The following is a 20,374-nucleotide window of genomic DNA, read 5'->3' on the forward strand; positions in this document are numbered from 1 at the left end:
GATAATAATCAGGGTCATGTTCAGAACAATATAGTATTTCTTGCAACAAAATTGATTATGTTTTAAAAACACCAGATGACCTATTCTACTTTGCTGAAAAGGTGTATAATATGACCCCTTTGAAGAAGTATGGTATGATAATGCAACAGTTTGTCTACTTGAGAGATGAATAACAATCTACAATTGCAATTTGTACAAAGGTGTCACCACAAATAAAGTATTTATGGTCACAGCATCATAAATGGGAAGAGAGGGCCTGCAAAATGTGAAACTAACAGGACTTAATGTGAGTTTTTGTATCCATAATTTGGAAAACCTGTAACTTTCTGGTGTGAAAATGGAAAAATTTAACTGTGCAAGATATACAAATATATCTGAAATGTGGTGATTCATTATAAAAAAAAAAATGGTACTGGCCTTTAAAAACTCATACTGGTCAAACCTTATAAACAAGCATTGTTGGTAGAGAAGGCTGTCAATTAAAAATGCACTAGTCTTTCAAGAGGTCAGAGATCAGGAAAGGCATCGTGTGATGCAAAGGATCGGGGTGAACGCACCAAACAAAAAAAAGGTTCAGTCAGACAACGCTGGATCAAGGCATTGACATAAGCAGGTAACAAGCAGATTTACAATGGTGTTGTTGGATTTGGACTGACTCGGGATCACAGGGGTCTTTAAAAGGACAGTGGGTAAGCGTCGTCTATTTGTACGGCCGAAGGAACCTGGTGACTTTGGAGCGCAGTAGCTTGATGAAGGAACGCGGGAACATCTCTTTGGACTCCTGCGCTGTGTACCTGAAGTAGTTCTGGGGGTGGGCCAAGACATCAAACAAGGCCTTTATCAGCTTCTTGTCCTGTAACAAGAAACATCAACCAGTGTGACCAGTCATCCACTGTACAGTATTTTGGATTCACCTTTGGTGCCGGTGCTAACCCTTAGATTCCACAACATGAGAACATAAGAAAATGAGTCTATAACTCCACATGAAAGGTACACCAGTCCAAGACAGGTTACTTCCCCAGCCAAGGCAACAAGGTACCTATTTAAAGCTGAGTGGACAGGTGATGCAGATTACGCATCTTGTCCATGGATGCAATCAAACCCAGGTCTACGTGTTGGTAGTCCAACTCCTTTTCCCACTGAGTGACCTGCTCTTCATTCTCAGTGATGCCTACCTCATACAAATGTTTTATTGTAATTAATGGAATACTCATTTTCCAGGTTGGGTAGAGGACAAAATGATGGAATCATTGAATGTTTAGGAAACAATTATTGAATGACCTTGTAATATACATGAGGGTAATTTTACCATAACAGAATTACAAACAGAGCAAAAAAGTTAATGGTAAGCTAAAATATGGCCAGATTTTGCCACAATTGTAATTCCATTGCCATACATTTGCCTATTTAATGGGAGGAAGGTACCAGCATGAGTGTAAAATTGTAATCAGTCTGCAATTAAAGGAGAGCATTTACAAACAGTAACAAGCTGCTGGACTAGCAAGAGAAGTGTCAACTGAAACATTGGAAAGGATTATAAACTGAAAATGCATTACAAATGAAAAACTAGAAAGCTTGAGTCATTGTGACAAAACAAAAAAAATGTGATTTGTCACATATTTATAAGGCTAAACAAAAACGAGCACTAACTCCTAGCAGTGCTATGACTGACAGTCAGCTGTATTTCCAGCCATCCAAACTCACCAATACAGATAATGTCCTTTATGTTAACAAACTGAGGTGAAACTGATACCTTCAGGATCTCCTGGTGGTTTTCTGAGGCATAGAGCCTGCCATCTCGCACGATGTCCTCTATCAGCTGCTGGTAGTCCTCTGGAAATCAACCAGGTTATAGGATATCAAGAGCAAGAAGCAGCTGGATTGCCTGCAATAGCGCTGTATGTGAAGCTAGGTTTGAAGTCGTTCACGCTGACTCACCATCATAGGTGACATATGGAACTTGGAAGCCTCTGCCACTGTTGCCCTCGTTGGACTTAAACTGGATCCAGAGCTTACGTGAGCGAGAGGTGAACGCGATCGGACGCTCATATGTCTGACAAGTCTCATAGGTGGTAATGGAGGTGGGCAGGGCTAAGGAAAGACACAAGGGAATCAAAACATGGATCAACAGACACACACACGTATATATGCATGACAATCAGTCAGTTTTATGGCGAAGCAGCAGAGAGTAAACACTGTTTAACCCTTTATGAACTCTGTCTTTGAACAATTTTCACCTAAAAAACAAGACTGCAAGAAGATCAATAGATTGATTGTGTCTATGTGTGACATTTTGCGGATGCTATATTGGTCCGTCGTGTTGAAGAAAGAGCCAAGCCAAAAGGTGACTCAATTTACCAGTCCATTTATGCTCCTGTCCTCACCTATGGTCATGAACTTTGGGTAAAGGTCCATGATACAAGTGGCAGAAATGAGATTCCTTCGTCGGGTATCTCGGCTTACACTCCGGGACAGGGTGAGAAGTTTGAGTATCCGTGAGGGACTCTGAGTAGAGCCATTGCTTCTTCATATCGAAAGGAGCCAGTTGAGGTGGTTCGTGTATCTGGTGAGGATGTCACCTTGGCCGTGTCCCTAGGGAGGTCTTCCAGGCATGTCCAAGTGGGAGGAGGCCCCAGGGGAAGATCCAGGACACTCTGGAGTGATATTTTCCAGATGGTTTGAGACCGCATTAGGATACCCCAGGAAGAGTTGCAAGACATGGCCAAGGATAGAGAAGTGTGGCCAGCTTATGCCACTCTTGGTCTACTGCTACAGTGACCTGGACCCGGATAAGCCACAGAAAATGAAGGTTCAGCTACTTATGGATTTGACTATATGTGCATGTCATGAAGGCATTAATAGTGGTATTCTTGAGTTTTTAATGGCTCATCTTTGATGTCAACTACACCTAAAACAGTTCATTTGTGGTAACTGTGTTTGTTTACCACTCTTCCTCATGACGAGCACATCTCCACACTCATCCTCGATGGGGAGGAAGATCTCCGGTACCACGATGAGGATTCGCCTCTTGTGTGGTGGTGTGATGGTCCACACACAGTCCACATTGGACGGATAGTCTCCAGGATAGTTCGGAGACTCAATGTAGCCTGTGTATTCTCCCAGCTCACCTCCACACAGCTGATCTAAGGACATGTATAAAAAACAAAAACGTCATGATGAGGACATTGGAGTTCTACTTTAGAAAGCAGAATAAATACAAAAGATCAGTGGGTTACTTTTGCAATGGGAGACGTTGGTGGCACCATCAAAGTCAGTGGTGGTGTTCCCAGGGCAGGTGATGCAATAGTTCTGTCCAAACTCAGACTGGTAGGTTCCTGCTGGGCAGCGGATACAGCGGTGGGTACTGGAGTTGTAGTAATGACCAGGAGCACAGTGCACTGAGGAAGAAAAGGGAAAGAGCCACACCACGTCAAAAAGCTTCATTTGACCTGGGCAGGACAAATGAAACCTGAACACGCTAAGCTAACAGGCTCACCTTGGATGGTTAGCGGTTTTTAACTAATATTTTTTGAGGATTGGGCAGTGGTGTTTATAACCACAGGTATTAAAAATATGTTTTCCTAACTGTGGAGTAACAGTGGACGTAAACCCACCTAGCTCTTGATACTTGCTAATTTGTGCTAACGGTGCTAATATACAAATTAAATAATACTAAAATTTAAATTCATTGGAATACAGGAGTACAGAGTATTAGATGGGTCATTCATACAATTAACCTCACATCAAGTCATATAGTATTATCTCAGATATTTGGACTAAAATGCTCAGAAAGGGGCAAACAGCTGAGTCCACAGTAGCTAGATAATAAACAGCAGCCTCACCCTGCTCAGCATGCCGCTCTCGTTGGAGCGACATCTCTGCTACTTTGGCACTGTGGGACAGCTCACCGGACTACTTTTCCCTGACCCAGCGCTGAATTTACTGACATGAGAACATGCTGCTGGACGAGTGTATTGACTTACGATCATTTAGGCGTAAAAACACATGAGATACACAAGCTCTTGTGCCAAATATACTCCTGATGTTTTTTGTTACCCATGAAAACGTCATCGCAGGTCTGGAAACTACTTTTTGCGCAGGAATTCATCAAGTATTTCGGCCGCGAGTGCGTACGAACACAGAATACCCAGAAACTGGTTAGTTGTTTGGCCAAAACTAGAGCGTCCACTTTTTAGCTTGCTATAAGCTAAGCTAGTGGTGCTCGTGAGAGTATGCAACAGCCTCTGCTAGCATAAGGCTGGACATGGCTCACTGGCACACAGTAACTGTCACTAAAAACAACCACACCCCTAAAATTATTCATAACCTCATACTTTAAAATAGCCTAAACTGATGAATTATGAAACAATTTGCCCCTTGTACAGTTGTCAGGAATAGGGAAACTAGCTATAGATGCCAAAACCAGTTTATGCACCAGTGTGTAAACAGGGATACTCGCATTTGAAACCAGGTGCATTCAAGAACTGCAAGATTTCTCTTGCAATTTTTAAAAACCACATTTTTGAATTCCTTGCTGTTCTGATTTAATCAGATTGCTTCAAATCCAAAAGGTTTTTAGTCCAGGCTCGATGCAACCTTTACGACGGCGTTTTAGGGCCACATGGACTTCGAGAATAGTCGTAAATTACGAGAATAAAGTCGAAATATTATATTACGACTTTATTCTCGTAATATTACGACTTTATTCTCGTAATATTACGACTTTATTCTTGAAGTAAAAAAAAAAAAAAAAATCTATGTGGCCCTAAAACGCTGTTTTAAACCTTTGTGAGAAATTTGTCTAGAAAATAATTTTTGTTTACTTGGTCTTGAGTGATCCAAGAAACCGCTCTCAAAAACCTCTTGTACATGGTGACGGCAATGATTAAAAAACCAGCAAACACAAAACATGCGCATCACTCGCTATGAAGCAATGGGTAACAGAATAAAATAAAATTTTAAAAAACAACAGCGTTTCTAATCTATCCACCCACACACACACACACACACACACACACACACACACACACACACACACACACACACACACCTTTGGCCTCGCAGTCCTTAAAGGAGACGGATCCTTCATACTTGGTCATGAGGCTTCCTCCACAGGAAAAGCACAGGACTCGTCCCGGTTCCGGTTGATACGAACCCAGTGGGCACGCCTGACATGGACGAAACCCATCAGCAGAGAAATGACCTGCAGGACACTGACCTGAGGGAAGGACATTGTGTTAGATCCCTCTTTTTGTTACCGTCTTGATTTCAGCCTCAAAGGCAGTTATGGGGTCCGATGTGCCACTATAATGGTGAAAGCGAGTCCACATGTCCAAGGAGGAGGGGTTTAGTGGGATTACACCCCATGAAAAGTTTTAAAATTCTCTCTGCTAAATGAGTCATTCAGCAGCATATTTTGTACCGTTTAATTTTTTTTTTCCATTAAATGTAGATATCATCAATGCATCAGCATTTCCTTATTACTCAAAGACAAAAAAATCTGATTTATTTGATGTGCACTTTATAATATTAAAATGTGTACTATTATATAATTTGATTATGTGATTTATGCTATACATTCAAATTATTATTCGTTTCTATTGCTCTGTAGAACAAGCTACAGTAATGCTCATCAATGCAGGAAACCCGTCATCACATTAAGTATTTATTGTTTGTCACCTGCTCATTAGAAGTAGGTTGTCTTCTTGCAGCTCATGAAAATTCTAAAACTCGGATCTACCAAGTGGCGTTGGGCAAAATGAGGGAGGGTTGGGTGCCTCATGCCCCTGCCTCCCCGCTTCAGCCACCTATGAATGTGTCCTACTACTGTTTAGTGTATATTCACGGTTGTGTTTGGCGCTCTCTTTTGCCTGATTTAGATTTACCTAAAGTGACCACAAGGTGGTGCTCTACATGCTGATGAATCTATTGGGTTGGCAGTTGGCACCCAATAGCTTTATCAACATGGAGGTGGAGCTTCTGCTTGATAATCGTGTTGGTGTTGTGCCCATTATAGGGATGGAAGTTACCTCCACACTGAGACACGTTCTTGGCCCCGGCGATGCCCTGGCCTTCCATACTGGGGCACGGCTCACAGGAAAGCTGACCCGCTGTGTCCTGGAACGTGCCGGGCGGACACTGGACACACTGCTCATGTTCGCCACTGTAAGGTCCCTACACCACAACTCACTGAGCAGGAAGAGAGGAGTGACGGAATATGTCGTAGATTAAAATGCATTGTTTTTGCTGGTTTTCAGTGTCTGAGCAAGTGACAGTTACTAAAACTGTACACGTACCACACTTTCCGTCTCGCAGGACTTGCCCCGTGCTGCAGGATTCCACTCCGTCCAGCGCTCTGGACGGTTTCTGGGCCACTTCGTACTCCGTCCCGGAGAAATGGATGTAGAATTGCTGTTTGTTGATGGACTTCCTGAGCGTGCGCATGGCGCTCTGTAGCTTCTGCTTCATCCTCTCCCGCACGCAGTCCATATTACAGGAGTCTGAAGAAAACAAACAAAAACAAAATGCGGGTATAAGATCCAATACAGATACAAATGAAGAAACAATTCTGATAATATTGTCACAATTGGTGCAAATATAAACGATAAACAAAATGAACACTAATATGCACAAATTCTACAAACATATTCATGTTAGACACGAAAAAAAATATATTTCACACAAATATTTGAGTTTGGCTGCAGAACAGTTTGATTTTCATTCACACGTCTGCCAGAATGCCATGTCTGCATATGTATTCCATGTACTCCAGCTGCTTTAACACCACCAGGATGTAACCAGGATTTTTTGGATGAAAGAATTCCACTTATAATGATGCCGTCACCAATTTATGACTTATACCGAATGCCTCGTTTCCAGCAGGTGTTTTTGAGTCTTCCATTGATGGTAGAAACAAATTACATACTTCAGAGGGGAGGATTTCTGAAGACTTTGAGAACTTAATCCCATGATATTTTATTCCGCTGTCTTTCCGAAGACGAAGCATGTTGTGATTTCAAGAGTGCTTTGGATCTGCACAGCAAGTTGCAATTTGGGTTTAATTGATGATTTGTCACCTCATGAGACCTCAAACTGTGAAATTTACACTCTGAACAAGTGAGGTTAGGTCTGGGACAATGTGCTGGTGCTGCATCCGCTACACTACAAAACCTGGATGACAACCACCCAGTCCCATCTCCCCAGCTCAAAAGTCCCCATGGTCTTCTTCAGTCAACTTCTTTTCCCATCCATTTGTCATCAATACACAAAATGTAAAGTGTCTACAAACAAACGCACGCAGGTTGTCTGATCTAGAATCTATATAAATGGTAAATGGACTGCATTTATATAGCACTTTTCCATCTGCATCTGACACTCAAAGCACTTTACAATAATGCCTCACATTCACCCCAATGTCAGGGTGCTGCCATACAAGGTGCTCACTACACACCAAGAGCAACTAGGGGATTAAGGACCTCGCCCAAGGGCCCTTAATGATTTTCCAGTGAGGGTGGGATTTGAACCGAGGAGCCTCTGGTCTCAAGCCCAATGCTTAACCACTAGACCATCACCTCCCCGATATAAGCAATATTATTCCTGACACAATCATGCCTAGACATCTGCATTTGGTATGTTGGTCAATGTCTACTTTATACTCACGTCCACAACTATCGAAATACTTGTTTACACAAAAGATTTTCATTGAGATTTAAATGAAATAATGTTTGCCAACTTCACAGCAAAAATAAACAAAAAGATTTCACCATGTGCCGTCTCACCCGAGGCTTCCTCCTCCTTCATTTCCATCTCAAACTCAGCTGTGATGTGAGAAACTTCTTTCGAAGGAGACTTGCGTCCTCGCCTGCGTTTCTTGGATGAGTCGCACTTGAGGTTGACAAAGGTTACCTGGCAGTCGTCGGTACAGGGGAACTGTCCTCCTTCCAGGCGAGACAACAAGTAAATCGTACAGTCAGGTTGATAAGTATTTGGACAGCGATGCGATTTTGTGTAATTCTGCCTCTCTCCACCGCCATAATGGAGATAAAATGAAGCCATCAAGAGTGTAGAACAGGGGTGGCCAAGTTCGGTCCTCGAGAGCCACCTTCCTGACACTCTTAGTTGCTCCCTGCTCCAACACACCTGAATCCAATGAAAGACTCATTAGCAGACTGTTAATGAGCCTTTCATTGGATTCAGGTGTGCTGGAGCAGGGAGCAACTAAGAGTGTCAGGAAGGTGGCTCTCGAGGACCGAACTTGGCCACCCCTGTTAATGAGTCTTTCATTGGATTCAGGTGTGTTGGAGCAGGGAGCAACTAAGAGTGTCAGGAGGTGGCTCTCGAGGACCGAACTTGGCCACCCCTGGTGTAGAATTTCATCTTTGACCACTCGATTGTAGGCTCAATCAGTGACAACTTCATGTTGGAAAATCCTTTTCTGTGCCACTCAGCCATGACGTTCTATAAGTGATGTTGCAGCAGATAAACGTTTCACTATACTTTACCTTGTAGGCTCTGCTTTGATGAATCTCTGTGCTTCTCTTGTCCGAGGCCTCAGATGACACTTGGCATCTTTAATTTTAAACCGAGCCTTCTGTTTGATGGGTGGAGCCAGCGTGTCTACAACAATATATGTGGCAACACATCATGAAGTTTACACTGTGCACTTGGCAAAAAGACATATAAAGAGCTTCAGTATCTGTCTTTGATGATCCACTGAGACTGAGGCTTTGGGGGTCAAAGCCTTGTACTGGCCTTGAGTGTTGAGAGAATGTTATCTGATGAACTGATCACCTGTGTGCCTGAGCTATTGCCTGTCTAGACTTTGCCTGTTGTCTGCCATTTTTGTACGGTGCTCTTGTGGACAATAAACCTGTGTTTTCTTGCCTTCCATTGGTGGGTACTGTCAAGTTTTTGGACTCTTGGGTGGTTGTGTTTATTTTACTGTTTTGTTTGGGTTGTCTTTGTGTTCTGTCTTTCTCTTGCTCTGTCTTTCTGCTTGGGCTTTCTATGTCCTGCTTTTTCTTGTCTCTCTCTTGACTCTTGGTGGTGGGTGTTTCTCTCTGTCTGGCCACACCCTGGTTCTAGGAACTTCTCCACACACCTGTTCTTGATTTGCAGTTAATCACTTGGGTGCTTTATCAGCCTCACAGTTTGCCTTTGTCCCTCGCCAGTAACGATGGGCCCTAGAATGCCTTCTTTTCCAGCTCAGTTTTTGTATTCTCTGCCTTGCTCTGATTACCTCATCGTGTTTTTGACTACCTGCTTGTGTACTTATGACCACGCCTTTGCCTGATGCTTTTGATACTGTTGCTCTGCTTGGACTGCTTCTCTGTGTACCGACTCCGCCTGTTAACCAAGTAAACGCTTTTACTCCACTGAGCTGTGTACCTGTGTCCTACATTTGTGTCCAGCTTGTCAAACCTGATAGGTTCTGCATTTGGCAATAGGGTCTATTGCTAAACCGCTACTCAATGGTAACAGTCTCCCCCAAACTGAACAATAAAAAGATTGGAAAAACATTACCTGCCTGTTCTATGAGCTGGTAAGGTCAGAATTTGGTATCAATTAAATGAAGCATAGATCCATCCTGCCTTATATCAACAAGTCACACTGGTGAAGGGGGTGTAAAGCCGCCTTTACACAGGATGGCAATCTGTTGCTCGTCCCTTGTGTGTCCTAAGATGGCCTGGATGCACAAGGGTTGAAATATACATTTCTGTGTAATGGTGCTGCATCCTTTGGGGGTTGTTTCTGCATTCTAAAATGCAATTCTGGGTAAATTTTTTGTTGTTCTATGGTGACTTTTACATCCACTAAGCTTGGGCAATCATAGGCGACCAACAATGCATAAAAATTACAGCAAACAGCCCCCAATTGTTGTGCATCCATTGAGCATCCATGAGCGATCCCTAGGCATTCCCTGTGCCTCCCCTGTGCCTTCTTTGAACGTCCTGCACCCTCAGTATTCGCTGAAGGTTTGTTTTGAACATGCTCAATAATTCACAGTGACCATAGCTCTCATAGCATTCTCTGTGCTTCCACTGAGCGCCCCCTGAATGACCTGTGCATCCTTTGTACTTTCCTCGGGCTTCCAACGGTGTCCTTTGCGTATAGGGTGGATGCACAAGGGAAGCACAAAGAACTTCATCCTGTGTAAAGGGGGTTTATGGTGCAATGATTGTGTTGTGTTGCCATTTCAATATGGAGAAAAAATAAAAGCAATGTTTTCAGCACCTTATTGAATCCATGCCAGGAAGAATTAATGTAATTCTGAAGGCAAAAGGGGTAAAATGGATGCTAACAAAGAGTACCTAAGGAAGTAGCTGGCGTACAGTGCATACAATATTAGCTTGCTGAAACTGTGTGATTCACAGTACACTCGCACAAATACAGAGTCACAGACTCCCACAAATGAAAGCCACATATATTTGTCAAGAAATGAAAAAATCAACTAAGTAAACGTTTAAAAAGTGCTTCTAAACCCTTCCCAGAAAAAAACAAGCCTGATTCATCCGTTGGGAGTTACCCTGAACCACACTTTGCTACTACATTTTCACTGGCCATTGGCCCCATTGTACCAGTGCAGGTGAGTAAGGCAGCAGTGGCGTTCCGCTTCTGAGGAGCTTTACCAGGCTGGACAGGTACTTCCACAACTCAGTGTGTAGCTGTTCTCCGAATCTGTATGAAACACACACACACAAAATTACAGATGTATTACGCTCTATTGAAGAAGAAGAAGAAGAAGAAGAAAAAGAAGAAGAAGAAAGGAGACAGCCGTAATGATGAGCTGTAAGGGAGCCTGAGAGTTTTGATTTTGTCTGAGAAACTGTGACCAGGTCCTACTGGTTTTCAAATACTTGATTTGTGTGTGTGTGTTAACTTGGAGCACAGTAAGTCTACAGCCTGGTGCAGAAGATTAAAAAGACTTTTATTAATCTGTATGGTGTTACTGTCCTGCCCAGACAGAAAACCCTGCCAGAAATCCTGCAGAAGACGAATTAAGGTCCAAATGACAGATCTATGAATCCTGTCTTTCTCGTCGTGAAGCCAGACAGCCACAGAAAGGTACATTTCAAGTATGAAATGAGGGATGAAGCCTTCAAAGGTCATAAAAGAGAGATGATTAAATAAGAACCCAGACTCCATTTGGCCGCAGGAATTTACATGGCTCTCTCCCTCTAAAATTAAGACACACTCCAAGAAGATAGAAAAACAAATATTTCACTTTATGCCTGAGAACTATTCATCATTCTCACACGGTAACCGCCAAGTTCAACAGAAACAGGGCCACATTATGGAAAATTCACACGATCAAAGAATGCAATCGATTCACAGATGTGTGTTAAGTACTATCACAGAAAGAGAGGCCGGGTGCCAGCCAAAGGGCTCGGTCCAGTAGAGCCAAGACTGTCTCAATGAGTGAAAAACACATCAGTCTAACAGGAGAGCCCCCAGAGGAGTTCACAAACACAGCGATAAAGACCAGAAGTGCCTCCATCACGCCTCACTGACGATCAAGTGGAATACCAAGCCAGAGGGCTGTGATGGCTATCAGTCAACACCAGAGGGCAGCAACATGTACCACATGACTGCATCTTTGCTTTCTGCCTCCAAGAACTTCAACACTCTTCCTGGCAGAATCTGACTTTGAAGGTCAGTCCTGGTATTTTAGATAGGGTTGAATTCAACACTTTTGAAGTGTATGTAAAGGTTTGACCACAACCATATCTTGTGTGACAGGTAAGTTCTCTCGAGTCTGCTTGGGACATGTTTGGTTCCTTGGCGCAGGTTCAAATAAAGGACGATGTTCTTGCCTTTTACTTAATTTTGTTATAATGGACAAAAATTCTAAACTTCAAATACACCTTGCAGTGAGATAAGACCCAGAGTGGCACCATTTCATCTCAGCTCACCCACCAACAATCAGCAGGCCTGCGCCATCATTGGGGATCCTCATGTGCTACAAGGATACAGTTGGCATTTACATATTTTGCAATAAACATCCTCAAAGTTCTATAATTCTATACCGATGTTTGCAGAACCCGACTCTCCCATCTGGTCAGGCCAATATAGGAGTACATGCTCATGCCATGCATTGCCAGACTACAGGGAACTGTCCTGGGTGCCCATGGCAACCAGCTATGTAGACCAGTGGTCCATTTCTATCTCTCCAAGATAACAAATAAAATATCTATATGGCTGTAGTTACGTGAGATGTGGACATTCCTTGGCATCACCCACTTGCTGGTGTCTTCAGTACTGAGGGGTCCATCTGCCACATCATGCACAGTAAAGTGGTGGCTTCTTCACTATGAAAGTAGTACGCTTAATCTGTTCAAGTAGGTTGAATCAAGTCAGCTGGACATGGAGCTTGTTTCCTTGTTTAGTTCCTCATTTAAGCTTTTCTGGATGAAGAGTTAAACATCTTCAAATAACTAAGCAAGGCCAGTTGATCTGACTCAGCCTACTTGAATATCATTACCTGGAAGACTGAGAATTTCCGCCAAACATCTACATTTAATCAGGTTCTATCTCCCTCACCACACATTTCCTTCAAGCTGTACCCAGTGATTCTCCAGAGAACTCTACCACCAAAGAAATCCAGTCATCATCTGTTAGCAACCAGGTCTCACAAACACACAGTAAAAAGGAAGCATCAGATTCTTCAGACCTTTGTCCTTCAGCTTAGATATCAGCATCAAATTAGACCTCTGTCCAACAACCTCATGATTTCAGCAAGTCTGCCCAGATGCATCTCAACACCACAGCAATTGCTGCTCTGCTTTTAGCAAAATTTAAATTTGAAATGACATGTTCTGTGATATATTTCACAGGTGTACATATTTAGACTCTTTCTGAGGTCTTCTGAGATACAGTACCTTGCTGACAAACCATGGAATGCTTTTCTGATTTTGAGCATTTTCATGGTTGTCTTTTGTGCACAATATAATGTAGCATTACACTTAGTCAAACTTGCTTCATGGCTGCTTGAGAGTTGTTTGATGACTCTGCTGCACGTATCACTGTGAGCTTAAAGTTTAGATAATAAATAATCAGTTTACACATATTATATAGTTTCCTGACTGCACATCATCCCAGCATCCCCCCAATCAAACAAAAAGTAACTGCTGCACATGACGTATGTTACTTTGACAACAATAAACAGCTAAAAACAATCTTACAATACATACAGTGATTTAAAAAAACAAAACAACAACATTTAGACTCAGGGCTGGACTGGGACAAAAATTCAGCCATGGACTTTTTGATCCAGACTGGTCCACCACTACAATCCACGTGAAAATACTGTGCCAACTCGCACCCTGTTGAATTACATATAAACACACAAGCCCTTAATAACTGGAGCCTATTCTGGAACATATTCTGGAGCCTTGAATAAAATAAATGATGACTATACAGTATGTTCCTCACTTGGTCTTAAGAAGGATGTTAGAGAATGCTAAGGTTCAAGAGTGATTTAATAAACACCTAAACCCAGGTTAGGTGGTTCGGACTTCATAGAGAGGCGTGTTTGGGAATCTTTCATCGCACGTAGAGTCACGCACGCATGGCTCTACGTGTGAATGCATGAATGAGTTCTGACTTTCTGATTAGCTGAGAAACGTACATAATGCCAGAAATATCCTAGGAAACAAAATCTCACAGGCTGGGAGAGTTATGAGGGGGGAAAAAAAACAAAAAAAAACAGGCAGCCATCAAACCATTTATTGATCAGCCCTGCGGGAAAAATCACGGTACTCTCAATGGCCAACCCACCCCTGTTTAGACTCCATTTTTGAAATGTATGGTATTTATTTTTATTAATAACATTTACTGTGCAAATAGAGAAGGCCGCCTAACTGAATTGCCCATTTTGGTATAAAAAAAGGTTGTCTGAATCTGAATGAGGCAACTTTGTTGTGATTTGGCGCTATATAAATGAAAGAATCTTCCTACTGTTCCCATAGAAAGTTTGATGAGCAGGTTACTTAGACTCACGTGGGGCACACTTGCTTCACGTCTATTTGGTGCCACTTACTGAAGGGGATATATTGATACGTCAAAGTACTAACCCTGAATATGACAATCACATTTTGTTCAGATGTACTAAAAAAGTTATATTTGGAGCAGTACGAATACAACAGTGTTATATTTTCTGTGTGTGTGTGTGCGCGCGTGTGTATACCAGCGAGGAAGAGGGCGTTGGAGGGCAGGAGAGCGAGCAGACCTCTGCCCCTCCGCTCTTGATGCAGGTCAGCTGGGCTCGCGGTGCTGGCTTCCCATTGGGCAGACACTTCAACGCCTCTAAGGAACACAGAGAGTCACATCACCGTGACAACCACCTGGACACACATACACATGTACGCATGTTCAGCCCTTCAGTGATGAAACCACCGCACCCCAAATAAAGAAACACACACATCCACACACGTGTATACAGAGCTGGTTCTTACCGATACAGTCCTTCTTGTTCCAGTGGAGTTTCTGTCCAGGCGGACACACACACTCGTAGCTGCCTTGTGTGTTTATGCAGCCATACTCACAGCTCCCATTGTTGATGCTGCACTCATCAATATCTGACACACAAGCACAGAAAGAAAGAACTACAGTCAATCTGTGTGCATGTTCTGTTCTCAGAGATAAAAGCAGAGAAGATGAAGCTCTCCATCGAGGCTCTGCTCACCAGTTACCTCATATTACCACTAATACAAAGTTGTGTATTCATGGAGAGAGTGTGGTCAGTGCTGCACCAGGTGCTACGGTGGCGCACACAGGTGTGTGTGTGTGCTTAAGTGTATGCGACCTGCATTGTGCCCGGCTCACACTGGACTCAAATACCAGACCTCAGGTATGGGAGGCGAGCGCGCCAACAAGGAGGCTCAAGTCTTTATCTTCATCACCCTGTGATCTGCATCAATGGGCTAACATGTGCTGGTGCCAGGTGAGATTATCATCTGCAAACACTCACCGCCACAGTGAGTGAGACCATACAGGATGTAGCCTTTGTTGCACAAGCACTCGAAGCTTCCAGGGTAGTTAATGCAGGTGTGATCGCATGTTCTCTCAAAGGAGCACTCGTCAATGTCTGAGGGAAACAAGCAAAATGCACGTGATGCATACAAGCAAGACATGATATACCATGTCTTTCAGCAACAGTAAATAAGGAGACATCATCACCAATGAGTGAGCAACACAGGCTACATTCAGCAAAATGCTGTTTCCACAGCGATTATATATTTCATTACTGCAACTGATACTGCATGAATGGTCACTATCATAAAAGTTATTATAGGGTATAAAGGAATCACTCTGTCCATCCATCAATCTGTCCTTGAGTCCTTTAAGTGCAACCTCTCCCAAACCATAAAGATGAAGAAAGCAAAACAGGTGTGCACAGCAAGGTCAAAGTCATGCTGACCGTTTTCTTTGACTCCCGTGGGGCAGTGCATCATGTATATGCAACAAGCCTAATTCAGGCTTTCCTGCCCAAACACAACACTCCTGTGATTCACCAGGCTCTCTGTTCTCTTGACACAGCCCCCTGATTTTTGGCTGTTCCTCAAGATCAAAACGACACTAAAAGGGGCCCTATTTGAGTTGCTAGAAGCCATCATGCCAAATGCGAGGGTCCAGCTGAACACCATTACAAAAGAGACCTTTCAGAAATGTTTCCAGCAATAGCAGAACTGTTGGGAGAAGTGGGTGCAGTCCCAAAGAGACTACTTCGAATGGGGATTAGGATTTCAGACCCCAGGGCGAGTTAACTGTATTTTTTGTGGCCAAAGGTCAGATACATTTTGAATGCACCTTGTCTATCTATGCATAGAGATAAATGCACTTACACTATGCACTTTGGATCATCAAAATAGGAATGTGAACCTCATGTCAAAGTTGTGCTGGAGTGGACGGGACAAACCTATAAGCTGTATAATGCGGTAAAGATGCGTCAGAAACAGGCACTGATGCTGTGGTGTAGCTGATGCACAGTTATTGAAACAGGCTCACAGTTTAGTGGTTTTGGGTCGAGACAGAAGCACCTCAGGGGTTTGTTACTCAAATTCATTTTGTGTTTTCCCGCTCTACCATCTCACTTGCTTTGACTTGTAACCAGGAATCTGCCTTTGGTCGTGGAAGCAGAACTGTCGATCACAGGGAGGCATCTGGCTAGACATGAAGACAATGTGTCGAGAAAATAGTTTACTCAGGAGCAGCAACCTGTCAGTCGTGTACTCGTGGAAAATTTACTGTTTTGTTGCTTATTTAAGTTGCCACCTTAACATGTCCTGCAGGATCTGCTCTATCTTTAGACCTGACAAGCTGAAATTCTGACTCCAGCCAACACCCAACCTGACTTGCTGAATGGTTCTTTTCAGCCACGTACTGTAGCTTGTCATTTGTAACCTCAGCCTTAGTGTTAGTAACATTAATTCTAAGTATAAAATCAGTGAGAATGACAACCGTCATCAATGACCTTGGCAGGTCCGTTCATCAGTGAGCAGCTTGTGACCTTTCTGGCAGCTGCATTCGAAAGAGCCGACTGTGTTCCGGCAGAAGTGATCGCAGCCTCCGTTGTTCTCTTGACATTCGTCGATGTCTACAAGAAGAAAAAGTGACAGAAATTACATCCAGTGATTGATGGCCAAGACATACTCAGTACCTTGCAAATGTTTATGTATCCATCCCCTCCTTGTCCAAAGAAAAATGGCTGTAAAAGTTATGATTTGAACACAAACACTGACACACTTTGCAGGGTATGGATCCCGTTTTGGCTTCTTAGTATCAGGCTTGTTCCACAGGGATCCCACTGTCTCAGCTCATTATACGCTTTTTACCTGGAACGAATGGAACTATAGCTGCTGGTGGCTGCAAGAGCAAGACCTCCAAGAGCTCCAAGTCCATTCAAATAATATCCCCTTCAATCAGCACTTCCAGTGTAAAGAAAAAAACACATGATTGTGTTTTAGGTATCTAATTAGTGTAAATCCACCTTTAAAAGCCAGATCAATTACAGGAGTGTAAAAACACCCATTTTCAAAAGTAAAGCAAACTACACCTGCTGCAAATACTCATTGTTTGATGTTATTTAAGTGAATCAAATCAAATACTTTATGAAAATTTACTCTAATACTGGAAGGAAAGCGCTTCATTGTAGTGCCATAAAAATGTATCATTCACGTATAATTTGTGTTGATAATCTGAAATACTTTAGCAGCAGCTCTGAGAGACCACTTAATTAAATTAATTACTCTGACATAAGTTGTAAGCAGGGCTCTGAACCAGACCCCCCCCCCCCCCCCCCCCCACACACACACACACAGAACTGAGGGAGGTCTCGCTTAAAGCACCAAAATGGGTAGAAATACCCCTTAAATGAAAGGAGTACATTTGTATTCCAGATGTTCATATCAGTATTTGCTACATGTAATTTTACTTGTGGTTGTTTATGTTATTTTACAGTAATTGACCTCATGTTGATTGGACAGAAAAGTGGAGGAAGAGTGAAGTCAGTGGTTTTGACATATTCTAAAATAAACCAAGACAACACGGGGGAGGCAGATTGCAAGCTTTGCTCTGCTAAATTGTCAAGAAGGGGAGCAAAATGTAGCTTTTACAACGCATTTTACTGAAATTGCATGACTTTGTGAAAAGACAAGATGTTGTAGCTGATGTGTCCGCGGATTTCAACATGGGGAGTGGGTGTTAGTGTTGTACTCTTTAACGCAGTGGTTCAAATAAGCGTATTAAACAGCACTGCGCCTGAGTGTGCTCCGTGACACAGACATGCTGCAAAATTCTTTTAAAAACTTGAAAGTTCTAAAAGTTTGCCATGTCCACATGCTACATGCCCCCCTCCCCATGATGAAATCCGCGGACACATCATAATTTAAAAAAATAATTGACCTTGCAGACAATATCACCACATACATACCCATCCATCAGATGCCTCCATTACAGTAATGTGAAATGATTTATTCTGAAATGTCGGTCTTCTTCATCCAGGAGCATATAGTTTCAGCTTGCCACATCAATGAATGGAACCACACTGCCATCTAGTGGATATCCAGTGTGCGTGAGTGTGTATTTGCAAATCAGTAGGCATTTGTTTGTGGATCTGTGTGGATTTCGCGAAAAGAATGTCTCAAAATTACGTCACAGAGGAAAGTGATGAATGCGTGTAATCGGTGATCCACAAATGCTGAAACTCAATTCACAAATACAATTTCCAGTTTTACAAATGTAAATTTTTTTTTTTTTACAAATTAAGCTTTATATTTGCAAATACAACATTATTTGCAAAGACCAATTTACAAGTTACAAATATGAAATTTGCATTTGTGGATATCTGCACACATTTGCAAATCAATGATTATTTGTAGATAACCCTGTGTGCATTTACAAATATTAATGAAACAATTTTAACCCCATATTACCAGTATGTAAAAGAGAATATGCAGCCATTACAAAGTTGTATAATCAATCACTGTCCTACAACTGACTGGAAGCGACAATGAACTGTTTTTAGAAATGTTGATACCTGAGTAGGGAAATTTTTACAAAAAATTAAATTAGGTTGTGTGATACAGCTCATATGAAATAGTATGATTTATGTAGATAGTAATATTTATATATTTTGTTTTAATTCTGCAATTTCCTTGCTTGCTTGTATATGCATTTTAAAACTCTAAAGGCCAAAACCAAAGTATCTGTAAAGGTTAGAAATAAATGGGTTAGCTTTTACTCTATCCTTCACAAAAGCCACCCCGAAATAAACAAAGCAAAACCTGGGCAGAAAAAAGAAACAATCCCATTAGATGTCCATCATCCTGCTTTCACAAGAGATACTTGTAGTTTCTGCCAAATCCCTAAAGAAAACAACCTGAATACCTAACCTCAAGCCCAGGTGTGTTGAAGTCATGGATTTTCAAATAATAAGGAGAATACAATCTGCCCCAAGGCAGCATGTTCAGTGCCAACCACAAACGTTCTGGCAGACCTGGTGTCATGAGTTACTAATCAACCTAATGCCAATCCTTCACTTCATTGCATCTCTTTTGCCCTCAGCCGAACCCAAACAGCAACAATATTCATCCAATTTCTACTGCTTATCCAGAAGCAGATCATAGCAGCACAGTGACACACTGGTTAGCAATCTTGTCTCACAGCAAAAAGGTCATAGGTCCAAGCTCGTTCATGCCCAGTTCCATTTCTATGAGAAGTTTGCATGTTCTCCTCATGTCTATGTGTTCTTCTGGGTATTCTGGTTTCTTCCCACCATCAGAAACATATACAATGTTGTTTCTCCTCGTAGATCTGGAGATGTGTCTGGAAGGACATTCAGCATAAAACCAAATCAACATGCAGACCCCAAATGGAAGCAGTTGAAAGCATAAAGGTTCAACAGCAGTCCATGGTAGCAACAACAAACAAGGCCTCAGTTTAGATCTTCCTCCAAGTCCTGGGGGAACCCTTGGTTGATCAAGGCTGTAAAACCTCCAAAGAGAAGCATCTAGCAGGTAACCTGACAAGACAGACCAACTCAACTGGGTTCGTTCAATGCAAAGGTGCAGAGCTTCTACTTAGAAGAAGAAACAGTGTAAGTCCTGTACAGTCTGTGAGACCACTGATGCTGGTGTGGATCCCTGGATACTATAGCATGGAGCAAATGAGAGACTACGACTCCCCGTAGACAGGATGCTTGTCTCACATAGGTTATTTCACCAGCTAATAAGGCTGGTGCCTATTTACAGCTGGGTGGACTGAAACAATGCAGATGAACTGTCTTGCTTAAGGACACAGGCAGGTAGCATGACAAGGAATTGAATCCAGGTCTACATATTGGTAGCCCAACTCATATCCATTGAGCTAGCTACTCTACTTGGCTCTCCTCCCAAAACAAACACAAAAGCCAATATGTGTTCAAATCTTCCCTGGGTATTCATGAATGCTTTTCCATTTAGTTGTCCTAAACCCACATTTGTAATAAAGGAGTTGGTCAAGTGTGTAATCAAATACAACACAGAAACTTCACCAACAGCTGAAAAGCAGAGAAAGTGACGGCAGACCAGAGGGGACTAAAATGAAAAAGAATCAGGAGGGAGAGGAAGACCGAGGGAGGATGGTGAGGGGACAATAGTCTGGCAGATTACACAGGCTAAACCCTTTTTGATTGGCGCTTTAAGTGGGGAAACTACGAGGGATTAACACCTAAGAACTTGAGCCAAGGAATAAATTGAGCAAGTCTTAGACCAAGCAGAGGAAAAAAAATATGGAATCACTCAATTCTGAGGAAAAAATTATGGAATCACCCTGTAAATTTTCATCCCCCAAATTAACACCTGCATCAAATCAGATCTGCTCATTGACATTGACCCTA

The 20,374-nt window shown here is 42.4% G+C and overlaps 1 protein-coding gene across 1 annotated transcript; it reads right to left on the reverse strand.

The window, feature by feature from the left end:
• Positions 1-401: 401 nt before the first annotated feature.
• LOC117504461 (signal peptide, CUB and EGF-like domain-containing protein 1) lies at positions 402-16,899 on the reverse strand. Its single transcript, XM_034163930.1, is given in 20 exon segments — positions 402-853; positions 1,754-1,833; positions 1,939-2,091; positions 2,946-3,143; positions 3,237-3,398; positions 5,051-5,218; positions 6,030-6,169; positions 6,171-6,189; positions 6,297-6,500; positions 7,779-7,937; positions 8,502-8,542; positions 8,544-8,616; positions 10,578-10,644; positions 10,646-10,677; positions 14,186-14,206; positions 14,209-14,304; positions 14,454-14,576; positions 14,969-15,085; positions 16,472-16,594; positions 16,833-16,899. Coding segments are annotated over 20 exon segments (2,196 nt in total). The 3' UTR covers positions 402-700.
• Between the last annotated feature and the right edge of the window lie 3,475 nt (positions 16,900-20,374).

This window comes from Thalassophryne amazonica, chromosome 22, assembly GCF_902500255.1.
Source record: "Thalassophryne amazonica chromosome 22, fThaAma1.1, whole genome shotgun sequence".
In the NCBI taxonomy this organism is placed as follows: domain Eukaryota; kingdom Metazoa; phylum Chordata; class Actinopteri; order Batrachoidiformes; family Batrachoididae; genus Thalassophryne; species Thalassophryne amazonica.